This window comes from Notolabrus celidotus, chromosome 5, assembly GCF_009762535.1.
Source record: "Notolabrus celidotus isolate fNotCel1 chromosome 5, fNotCel1.pri, whole genome shotgun sequence".
Lineage (NCBI taxonomy): Eukaryota > Metazoa > Chordata > Actinopteri > Labriformes > Labridae > Notolabrus > Notolabrus celidotus.
In genome coordinates, this window is record NC_048276.1 from 20,296,085 (window position 1) to 20,308,244 (window position 12,160).

The window sequence follows — 12,160 nt, forward strand, 5'->3', positions numbered from 1 at the left end:
TAATGAATTGTCAGACACCCTTAGTTTAAAAATAATTTATAGCTGCAGATTAACAGTGCAACCTTATAACAGCATTGTTCTGGTCTTGAGCATGACCTCAGAAGAAAATGGCCACTGTGAGACTATGAGCTGTTGGCAGTGGCATGTCCAGGGTGGCACTGGCACCCCAGGAAATACAATTGACCACCACAGGGGCCACCCCAAAATCCTAAACTATGATTGGCTGTTTGCCTTGTCAGAGGTGGGGTTTCTGTTAAAATCTATAATTTGGGATGAGTTAAAGGGCTGACAGTAGATTTCTTTATTACTGCCCTCAAATGTGACTTTGAAAAAACATCTTTTGTAAGTCCTTAAATAACTAAGCTTAGAAGATTTATGATACTTACTCATGTTTTTTTTAAAGTAAAAAAGGAATATAGAAACTGTTTAATACTTTAATGAAAGTAGGTTGTGAAGACAGAAAGGGTAAATGTTATTTATTTGTAAATGCAATGGCCACCCCTGCCTATGTGAGAGCTACAGATGGGCCACCCCAGTCCAAAAGTTCTGGACACGCCCCTGGCTGTTGGTACTGAGATGTTCTGTTCTTGACTTGAGTGAATGACTGATTGCCAAGCAGCACTGTAATCCCTGCTAGCAAATGACAAGAAGGCCATAGTACAGGAGTTAGCAGCAGTAAGGCAGGCAGGACAGTGAGGAGGACAAAATGGTTTTAATATATTTGCCCATTGAAAGTCCATTTGTGCTTAGAAGTGTAGCTGCAGGTGATCATTCGTTTACACCCACCATTGAATGTATTCAAACAATAAATTCTTAAGCAAAGAAACTTTGACAGATTTAGCTCCGGCTGCAGCTGCAGGTAAACAACAGCTCGATATAACCTTGACGGAGTCACACAGCTGTTTGAAAATAACCAATTATTTCCCCTTTTTAATGTTCTCTGCAGCTCCCTGTGTTCTTCTAAAACACCACCTCCTTATGTTCACTATGCCAGACTTACACAGATTAATCTTGTGTTAAATCTACAAAATATAGTTCATCATATCCACCACAGCCAAACAGTCATCTTATTAAGCCCTGAATATTAAACTCATATTTCATAACAAGAATATTCTAAGTATCTCATGCCCCGAAACAAAATGGTTATTGCTTCCTCTTTGTCAGAGTCTGACATCGAACATTAACAGAAGGGTTTCCATAACAGCAGGACGAAGCCAGCTGATGAAAAATGAATGGCTTGATGAAGTCAAAGAAAGCGATCTCAGAGAAGAAGAGTGGGAACATGCTTCAAACACTCCAGACAAAAGTCATAATTTTTGTTCCTGTACTTGAAACATTACAGAAAGAGTTGAAAATCACTTTAAGTAAAAGGTGTCCTCTCATTGCAAAGACACATTTATTACCAAAGGTGGCAAAAATAAACACATTCTTTACTTTGGTAGAAATAAAGATAGCTGTCAGGAGTCAGATTCTTGGAGAGTGGAAGTACTGATTAAACGTTTTTACTGAAGTTAAAGTGAAAAAAATGCAGGATCTGAAATGTACCAAACTGTTTAACATCATATTTGGACGATAATCAAACACCTGAGTTGTGGTTGTACCACAACTCTAGTGTTTGATTATCAAGCACACCTGGTAGTGCCTAAGATCACTGCTGGAATATCATCCTGATGCAGATTCATGAGAAGGAAAAACAGAAGCCTTCTGTCAGCATGAGAAGAAAAAAACGTTGACATGCTTGTTGAATCTTTGTCCAATAGATTGTTCCTGATGAATTCCTGGATGTCATAATCAAAAGGCTGTCGTGACAACATTTGTGGATCAAGTAACATGTTTTATTGATAGTTAGCTACATTTGCATGTAAATATCTGTTGATGGAGAAAAATAAATCATGCATAATTACTAGACATGATATTGGAGCCAGGATGTGTCATGATCACTGACTGTGTTCCTCCTGCTTTTGCTCTCCACAAAGACAGTTTTCCTGCATAGACTTAAGTCAATACCTGATTGGACAATACTTGCTAAGACTTTAACTGTACTATAAACAAGAACCAGAATACTTCCAATGCTTAAAATCCAGACCTCTGAATTAGAGTTTAACACTAGGTAAAGAACAGATACCTGGAAAATCTACATAGATACATCAACAAAGTATTGGTACTTCCTCTGGTTATTGTATAAGACATTTACTCTGAGAAAACAACTTCCCCCAGTGAATCTGCAGTACCTTTTCAACATGACTTATCTTGGACATCAAGTTGAATTTCTGCTCTTCCTCGCTCACATTTGGAGACACCCGACAGGCAGAACCTCCTCTGTAGCAAACTTCACAGCAAAAAACTTTTTAAAGTATTTCCACACTGATACGTTTCTGAGTGTTCACTTGGATGATTTCACGCAACGCTCTGAGACTTCAGAAGACTTTTCAACAGAGTCATTCGAGACAGGACAGTAACTGGGAGGAAGAGAGCAAAAAGAGAAGAGGAGGCTGCAGTGTTTAGCTGAATAGCCTGTTCTTCAATAACTGCATTTCTCGATATCTCTCTGTCTGACAACCATGGGCTGTGAGAGAACAAGAGTGGGAGAGGCGGAGGGGGAGAGAAGTATGTGATGTGTTTGTGTGGGAGACAGCTGGGGGCTACAGGTTCACTGTAGCAGGACTGGCCGAGGGCAGAAAAGAGAGGCTTTTCAAACGCCTACCTACAGACTCCTGCTCCCCTATCCAGCCTCCCACAGACACTCTCCATCTGCTCTCTCAGAGTGCAGATACACAGTCTTTGGAATATTAGAAAGATCTAAAATGTTTCTGACTATTATTCAGACAGCTTCTGAAAATGAAAATAAATTAATAATTTTGAAAGTCATGAATAAATCTGACAGAGAACATTAAGGTTTGATTCAAACTAATGAGGAAGTCAGCTGGTTTGGCCAGACCGAGTTCTTCTTCCATTTGGTAAAAATGGACTTGAATCAAAATCTGAGTGTCTTGCATAATATTCTGGCAAAGAGGTCTCCCTTCACATGCAGGATAACTACTACTGGAATAGTTTGGAGCAGGTTTCCATCTCTTCAGGTTATGCATAAACCCTCAAGGAGTTCTTGACAACCTGACCGCTGCATCTAAAAAATCTGGAAAGTTCCAGTGGAGGCGCAAAATCACAACTGTGCTGTAACCATGGCTGGCATCACCAGGAATGTACCTACAAGAAGGCTTCAGCAGCAGTGGTGGAAACTTGAGTAAATATATTTATGTTCTTTTCTCTCCTCAAAAGCACCCGTGGTCGGCAGTGTCCTTTTCCGATACCTTCACACAGCTTCCAGTTCCCATGGAACAACCGCCGGCTAATCTGCAGCACAGGAAAGCCCGGGAAATCACTAAAGGAAAGGAAAATATTTACATGTTTTCTTTGTCACCATATAACTCACATGTTTCACTCAGGAAGGTGTGTGTGTGTAGATCACTGACACACACTTTCTGAGTGTGAGAAGTGTTTGGCACAGTCAGTGCCCACCTCAGCTGTTTACTCATGTTTTAAAACTGCTTAGCAACAAGATTATGTCAGAAACAGCGAAGCAGCGTAATATATGACGGTGTTTACTTTAGAAAAATGCAGCAGTGGGCAGAACAGCACAGTCATTGCTCTTTTAGAAATAAACTTAAGGCACTTAATGCTCTCTTTAAAAGTTTTCACTAATACCCTGTCTGAAAACAGAGGATCACATTTTGTCTTCATGCAGACATCTCCACTGACTGTGAAAGAGCCATACATGGTTATTCAGTGGAGCAATGGAATGTGTTGGAAAAAAAAGAGTACATGATAGCAAAAACAGGGTCAGATGAACTCTTCAAATGAAAGCCTGATCTAAAAAAAAACAAAAAAACTCAATTCCAAAATAAGTAACGACACTGTTAAATGTTAACAAATCAGATTTTGATGGTTTGTAAATCATTTAGTCACTATAAATATTTGAAAATAGTGCAGACAACTTATCACTTATAAATACCTGGGTGTACACCTGGACTATAAACTGGACTGGTCGGTGCATGCGAATGCAGCATACAAAAAAGGACAGAGCAGACTCTTCTTTCTTAGGAAGTTGAAATCTTTTGATGTCTGTAATGAGATGCTGTACCTTTTTTACCAGTCAGTTGTTGCCAGTGCTGTGTTGTCTGCTGTTGTGTGCTGGGAGAACTGCATGACTGCAAGAGAGGGGAACAGGCTCGACAAACTAGTCAGGAAGTGTGTATCAGTGATGGGGAGGGGGGTGGACTCTGTGGGAGAACTGGTGGAGAGCCAAATGAGGAGCATGATGAAGTCCATCCTCAGTAACAGTAGTCACGCCCCGCATGACAAGTATGTGGTCACTCAGCAAAGCAGCCGCAGTGACTGACTCCTCTCCATGCGCTGCAGGACTGAGAGGTTCAGGAAGTCGTTCATTCAGGCTGCAATAAGACTTTACAACGGATCTCACTGATGTGCACTTCATTAATACTACTGATAGTAGCTTTTAACTTATTTTATTCACTTTACCTTGTTGATGTTTTTTACCATACTGCCTAACTTTGAGTACTTGGCTGTGTACGACACACACTGTATGCTGCTGGAAACCTGAATTTCCCCTGTTAGGGATTAATAAAGTGTCTATCTATCAAATGTTGAAACTGATTTTTTTCAGGTTTTATGGAAAATATATGCTCATGTAAATGTGATGCAAGCAGCACAGTTCAACACTGTTTGGACATTGACAACTAAACACAGAGAAACTTGTATAATGCTTACTAAAACACCAGGAGGATAGTCTCAACTAATCAGGTGGATTTGCAACAGGATAGTAACATGACTGGGTTTACAGAGGCATTACAGAGCGGCTGAGTCTCTCAGAGGTAAAGATGGGAAGAGGTGTGAGACTGTGTGAGCAACAGATCCAGAGAAATCTCTGTAAAAAAAAAAAGGGGAAAAAGCCCCAAACCAATACTGGATGGCCATGATCTTTTGGCTCAGGCACTGCATTAAAAATAGATATGACTCTTTACTGGAATTCACTGCATGGGCTCAAAATCACTTCTCTAAACCAACGTCTGTGAAAAGTACCATGCAAAGAGGACACCATATATAAACATGATCAAGACAGAGGGGGACTTGGCCTGAGTACATTTAAGACGGATCGAGGCGAAGTGGAAAACTGTCTTGTGGTCTGGCAAAAAAATTGACATTCTTTCTGGAAATCATGGACCTCATGTCCTCAGCTCTAAAGAGAAGAAAGACCATTCAGCTTTTTATCAGTGCATAGTTCAAAAGCTGGCATCCCTGACAGTATAAGTATGCATGAGCATCCATGGCATAGCAAGCTTACACGTTTTGGGGAATTCAGTAATGCTGAATAATAAATACAAGTTCTGGAGCAAAATATGCTGCCATTCAGACATTCCATCTTTGACCAGTTACCTTAAAATGACATTTCCCCTTAGTTAATAATGGCCATTAAAACATTTATTGTCAACAGTTTGTTCATCTCATTTCATCTTATTGTATTCATAGCTCTTGTCATTTTTTCCTCTCATATGTTTTGTTTGTTTCCATGATTTTGTATTAGTTTGGGGACTTTCATACACCTGTAATCTATGATTTTTACTGGATAACACTGTCTTCCTCATGTCTCTACCTCCGAGCTCCATTTCTACACTGAGCTATTACGGCGTAGCAGATTAAAAAAAGTGTCAGGCTTGTTTTCCTGCCCCACCTTTCCTTGCAAATAGACAAACAGCCTGGATCCACAGCAGTTGCTGAAAACCAGCAATAACACCAAATCCTTTATTCCAACAGCAGATGGTTGATTTGAAGTCATATCTGTCCCTGCTCCACACTGTCACCACAAACGCGGTTTAAACCCCTTATGAACTTCAGAGTCACAGAAATGAGCTGAATGAGCATAGGGCGTTGTCATGGTGACACGGTTGGTGTTGACAGTGATGAGGGTAGTGGTGGTAGATGATAGTAGAGGGGGTTGAGTGAGGAGTACTTTTGGTTCTTGTCTACATGTGTGGGCTTGTCCAAGTCTGGCAGTGTGTATACACATGTATGAATAAGGACACCAGCTGAAACAAGCCTGAATTCCAAAGAAGTGTTACCTGTCATACAAACAGCCACACTCAGGAGGTGTGTTTGACTTTTCTAAACATGTGTAACCCTAACAAAGTTCTATGTACAAAGAGGGGGAATTATTTAATACATTTAGTTGGCTAATATTTTCTTATAAAAAATTTCTTATAAATAGAGAGTACAGAAAGCTGGCAGGGAAACTGACCTTGCAAACTGACCGGCACTCAACAGCCCCTAGATGGTACTTCCAAGCGAGAAGACTTTGTATAAACATCGACAACGCTCCATTATCTCCTCACACTGTACAGAAAACAAAGTGAAGCCAAAATACCACCACAGTGGGCAGTGACTTATTGAGCTGGTGGCATATTTTTGAGCCAAGATGTCACTCTTCAATCAATGCCTTATCAGGTTGGACGTACTGAAGGATCACTCCCTCTCATTTGTAGAGCTTTGGGCAGAGAGTGACGAGGGATCATCAATGTCATTGATGTTGATCTCATTTGGATTTAAAAAAACAAGAACACTTATCAAACTGATCAGCAATTATTCCTTGGACACTGAAATTATACTTAAGCAGCCCGCCCGGTTATCCCCTTTGTGTGGGAAAAGCTGCATATGATCCAGAATCTTACCCTGAACAGGAGGAGGCAACTCTAAAGTGTTACAGTCCCAACAGCATGCCTCAGAGTGGTACATTAAAATCTGAGTGTAATTCCTACTATCTTGTGTTTTATGTGTCTTTTGATTTTGCAAAGCCGCATTAGTAGGGATGCACCGATCCGATCCTGATATCGGATATCGGCGAGATCGGACTCAAAAAGCTAGATCGGATATCGGTGACAACCGGCCGATATATAGTGCCGATCCATATGGCAGATCTGTTCATCTTAGGAGATGCACATGGCTGTTGTAAACATAGAAACGCATAGAACTATGTCATCAGCACCGGTCTGTGCATTTTAGCCCGGCGGGGCATGATCGAAGATAACTATGAGGCTCTGCAGTTTAGGTGCATGTCATGCTTCTTCTGCTAACAACTCAGCCGGAAACTTGCAACATGGGCAGCGCTAATGTTTCGACGGATCGGCTAGTATCAGTACTGGCAGATACCAAAGCCCAGGCATCGATATCGGTATCGGGACCTAAAAAGTAGGATTGGTGCATCCCTACGCAATAGCAGAGAAGGAAGCAGAAAAGCTAGTGGATTGGGAGTGGTTATTGCGTGCATGCATATGCAAATCACTCCTGACGCTACATCACCACAGTAGAAACTACTGCACGTTTTCCAATCAGTTAGGCTACAGAAATAATGCAGAGTTCGCTTCCACACTCTCAGGGTTGCTGGCCTGGAGGAGGACAAAAGTATATAACTATATGAAATAACCAATGTTTTTAATTCTAAAAAGGACCTAAAAATGTCTGTCCTTTCTTACATTCAGCATGTTTTACAGAGTTCCAGTTTTATAAAAAGTTGCCTCCTCTGACTAAACAGTTAAAAATAGCCTGTCCTTTGTCACCGCAAGGTCTTCATCAACAACATTTTCACTGCTCTTCTCTCTTTCTGCAGTAATGTGAGATAACTTTGGGGTCTGGTACGATTAATTCTTCTAACCAAATGAGTAAATGAAACCATGCAGCCCTGTCATGTATTGAAACATTGTCTTATTAACCAATTCATGAAGTCTTTTTCTGAATGTGTTTATATTACAATAATGATAAAAATATGAGTTACTGTGCAGCCATGGTTTCCATGGTAAAGGATGACATGTGAGTATCAGCTAAATCACCATATCTCTGTTCATGAAAGAACATTAACCAAAACTCTGTTTGAAACTGGCTGCAGCAGGGAGTCTTGGAAAGCCTGTCTGAGCCCTCAGTGATAGTTATTTGGATGGATGATCTAATTTCCATTTTTGAACCCTTGAGCTGAAATCGAACATCACCGAAGCTTCACTGTAACCAGCATAGTGTGTATAATCCCTCTCTTTGATTCTCCGTGCTGTGATCATGAATGAACGCTGTGATCTCCCCTCCTTTCCCACACATCACTCTGAGCCGTCTCAGCCGATTCACCACCACATGCAGCCGAGGATTACATTCTCCAAAAATGTGTCATTTTAACCGTGAACTGATCTCCTTGGTTTCTGCATGTGTGTGTGCTCCGTAACCCTGACACACTCAGATGTTCTGGAAGCAGGGTGACAGCAAGACTATTTTTAGAAAAGGCAGCCCACACATGAGCGAGTGCACAGCGAGGGGATTGTACATATGCGTGAGTGTGAGTGTGTGTGTGTGTGTGTGCATGTGTAACCTGGGGAAGTGTGAATGAGGAGCAGACAAACATCCAGCAGTGTCCAGGTGGTGAGACTGAGAGCATGGAAAGCAGAGGGAAATGGGGGGAAAGCTGTGGAAAATTAAACTGGGCCTTAAATACGCGGGGTGACCACAGCCACTTACACAGACCCTCACACACAAACAGCAGCTCCTGCACCTGCACATCCAGGGAAAAGACTCTTATGTAATCCAGTCAGAGATATTCCAGCAGTGTTTCCAGACTCATGAATGGGCGGCAGGGGCTGAGTGTGTTTCTGAGCATGAATTAGTCCCAGTGAATGACAGCGAGAGTTTGGCCTGGTGCTTACCTGCCACCTCTACTATGTCTCCCGGGACGATGTCTCTGGCTTTGATCCTCTGGACGGCTTTGCGGTTCATGCGGTACACCTTCCCCATCTCTGGTTCGTACTCCTTCAGAGCTTCGATGGCATTCTCAGCATTTCTCTCCTGATGTGAGATGCAGAATCGTGAAAGTTATGCTAAGGAACATTTAAGGATTTCTTGTTAGATAATGATTCCAATACATATACTTCATTCGTGTTAAAATGTTACTTGGTGTCATGATATAGTGAAAAACTGCAGGAGGAAAACATGCTTAAAGAAACAGAGTCATTTTGGAGGGTATAAATCTCTTAATCACATTCCCGCTTTGAACTATAAGCTGTTTTCATCTTTTCCAAATTGTACAGTTGCTCTGTCTACATTTATTTTCTTACTTTTATTATTTTAGAAGAAGATTTCATTGAGTTTTGAAGAAGAACATTTAATATAAACTACAAAGGACATCAAAGCCAGACATAAGCATATCAAAGGGGGGAAAAATTGAACAATCAGTATTGAATGTAGCTTTCAAATTAAGCGGCAGACGTTATGCATAAACGTTGCAGCTTGGATTGATTAAACCAATTAAGCGCTACACTACTAATGCAGGGCAGTAAAACACCCTCGGCATTTACAGGGACATTTGACGAATATCAGGCTGGAGTGCGATGGCCCCTGCACAAAGGTCAGCCACGCAATCTAGGAGGTAGTTTAAAAAAGGGCCCCGTTGGCATATCAGACAACCTTTAATTTCCCCAGTCTGTTATACGCTCCAAAATATTGTCCTCTTCACTAGTTAAAAGTTCTGAGGTTGTTACACTGAAATAAATCACATATTTGTGTTAATAGAAGAAGTTAATCAAACTATTCTACAAGGCACTTTTCAAAGAGAGAGCTTTACCTGAAAGATCTGCAGCCTCATGTTTGACCTGGACTATGGGGACGTTGTCTGTAGACATGCCTCGACTATCACTCTTAGACTACTAGACTTACTTACTTCCATCAAACATCAGTTCTTCATAAACTGGTCTAATAGTCATTATCTAACTAGAATAAAATGACTTTGTGCTGGACAAAAGCGGAACAATTTAGCTTTTTTAAGTACTTTGTAATGTGAGTTCAAAAAAGTGCTTCATAAAAATATATTTTCATTAATATCATGAACATACATTAAAACTAATCACAACTGAACCTGTAGGTCAATTTAAAACCAAGATTACAAGCTACTGCACTTGTGAATTTAACTGTTTCAACTTCACTGCTTTGTTCTGCTTGTATGTTTTCCTGCTATATATGTATTCAGTTCTTCCTTTCTTGTCTGTTTTTAATTGGACCGAATACATTTATTATTTTTCATGAAGGATGTCTTTAAAAAATGGGAGTATGCTCACAACAGCATGTTCCCTGGTTTGTTTATATATTAAAACAAAGACTCAAGGGCATCATTTCCAAAAGCTTTAAACCTCTGAAACATGCTTTTTAGTAATGCAGATGTTAGCAGACACTTACAGGGATTTCATTTCTGTTGCAACACAGAGGGAACTGGTTATAATTTTATAATTCACAGTTTTCTTGTTTGTTTTGAGCCTTTGTAACCATCTGAATACCCTGCAGAGAGAGACAGTGTTACTCATGAGAGTAGTATTTACACAGAGAGACAGGATGAAAGGTGGATCTCACCTGCCAGACTCCGATAACAGCGTTGGCGATGAGGATAAGAAGAATGACAACTGGCTCAACAAAGGCGGTGGTTGTCTCCTCTCCCTCTTCGAACAGGGCCAACACCTAGATAAACACACAGAACATGTATAACTCAGCAGACATTTAAAGTCTGTATGTCACATGGGAGCTCATTTTCAGGTGTCTCTTAAACAACTTTGGAAAAGTAATTGGTTGTTGTCAGAGGGAAATGTAGAATAAGAACCAGACAGAGAGCTCTGTTTCTGTCAATGTGTCATTAAACTTTGATTGCCCTTCATCAACACTTCTCATCATGTGGCTAACGTCTTTCTTTTAATGGATTCTGAACAGGACCGTATTGATCACCACTGATGATGTAAACATGAATGTTGATAGAATACTTTTTCAATAAAATAAACTCAGCATATTGTTTGCAACAATACTTGGACTGGGATTTTTAAAATGTTGTGTTTTTAAACTACACCGTTCTTGAATACTTTTACCTCACCATTTTAATTTTTCATTAATTAATTTTAGCCAACTATTTTAACTTTCTATCCATAACTTACAGCTGACTATTTCAACTGTCTATGCTACTTTTAGCTAACAGAAGGAACTGTTTCCTTACTATTAGCTGACTATTTTACCAGTTTGCACATTATTCAAGCGAACAACTTTTTGCAATTAAGTTCAATTTATTCATTTGTTTTATCTGTTTTAATTTGTTTATATCTAGGTATATGTTTCAAATTTGTATCCATTTCTTTAAGCTAACTGTTTAACCTTTAGGCTTACCAATTTTTGGCTAGCTCCTTCAACTTTGCTTTCAGCACTACAAGCTAACCCTCTATCAATGATTGTAGGCTAATTCTTAATACTTTTTTCATACTTTTCCATGACTTGAGCTAACTAGTGAAACGTAAATTTCCTTTAGGTTAGGTTTTAGCAGTGGTGGACAGTAACAGTACATTTACTTGAGTACTGTACTTAAGTACATTATTTGAGTATCTGTACTTTACTTGAGTATTATTTTTGGGGGGAACTTATGACTTTTACTCCACTACATTCGGAAGACAATTATTGTACTTTTTACTCCACTACATTTCTATCATGCTCTAGTTACTTACTATTTTTGCTTTGAAGTCAGCTCATGAATTTCCTTCTCTTTTCTGAAATCTGATCCCTAAGACAGTAAACTGTGTTTGTGTAGTTCTGTTTGTCTCAGTGGTTTAGTCGTACCTGTATATCGTGCGTCTCCACAGTTGAAGTGGAGCAAACACAGAGCATGTTTCACTCAGATCAGGCAGTTCATTTAGAGGTGGTAATGATGGCTATAATTTTCCACCTGAGCACCCATGTCCATATCTTCAGGCCGTGTTAGAGGTTTTTGAAATGAAGAATGATACATAATGTTTGAAATGTTCTCCCTGTTTCCCACTCTGCACAAACATACAAACATTCACTGTCCAACCTGAGAAAGCGTGTTGAGCTACGTAACATTTGTTTAACTCCAGATGAACATTTCAAACTAAGTTGTCTGTGCTTGGAGAACTTAGTGTTTTTATTCCATGGTATAGTTTTTAGAGATTTCAAGTAATGGTTTCTAGATAAACATAATGTAACAAAGTGTACTCCTATGTATTCTTGACTGCACTCATGTATTGTAAGATTTGAGATATTTTTAAGAAGTACTTTAAATACTTAAGTTTTTTTAAAA

The 12,160-nt window shown here is 39.8% G+C and overlaps 1 protein-coding gene across 1 annotated transcript in view; it reads right to left on the reverse strand.

The window, feature by feature from the left end:
- Window positions 1–12,160, reverse strand: part of atp2a3 (ATPase sarcoplasmic/endoplasmic reticulum Ca2+ transporting 3) — a 73,479-nt gene that overhangs the window by 35,913 nt on the left and 25,406 nt on the right. Inside the window, exons 4-5 of the mRNA XM_034683094.1 lie at window positions 10,444–10,548; window positions 8,751–8,889 (exon numbers count right to left, since the gene is read on the reverse strand). Of these exons, the coding sequence (XP_034538985.1) occupies window positions 8,751–8,889; window positions 10,444–10,548 (244 nt within the window). The remainder of the gene's footprint in view (window positions 1–8,750; window positions 8,890–10,443; window positions 10,549–12,160) is intronic.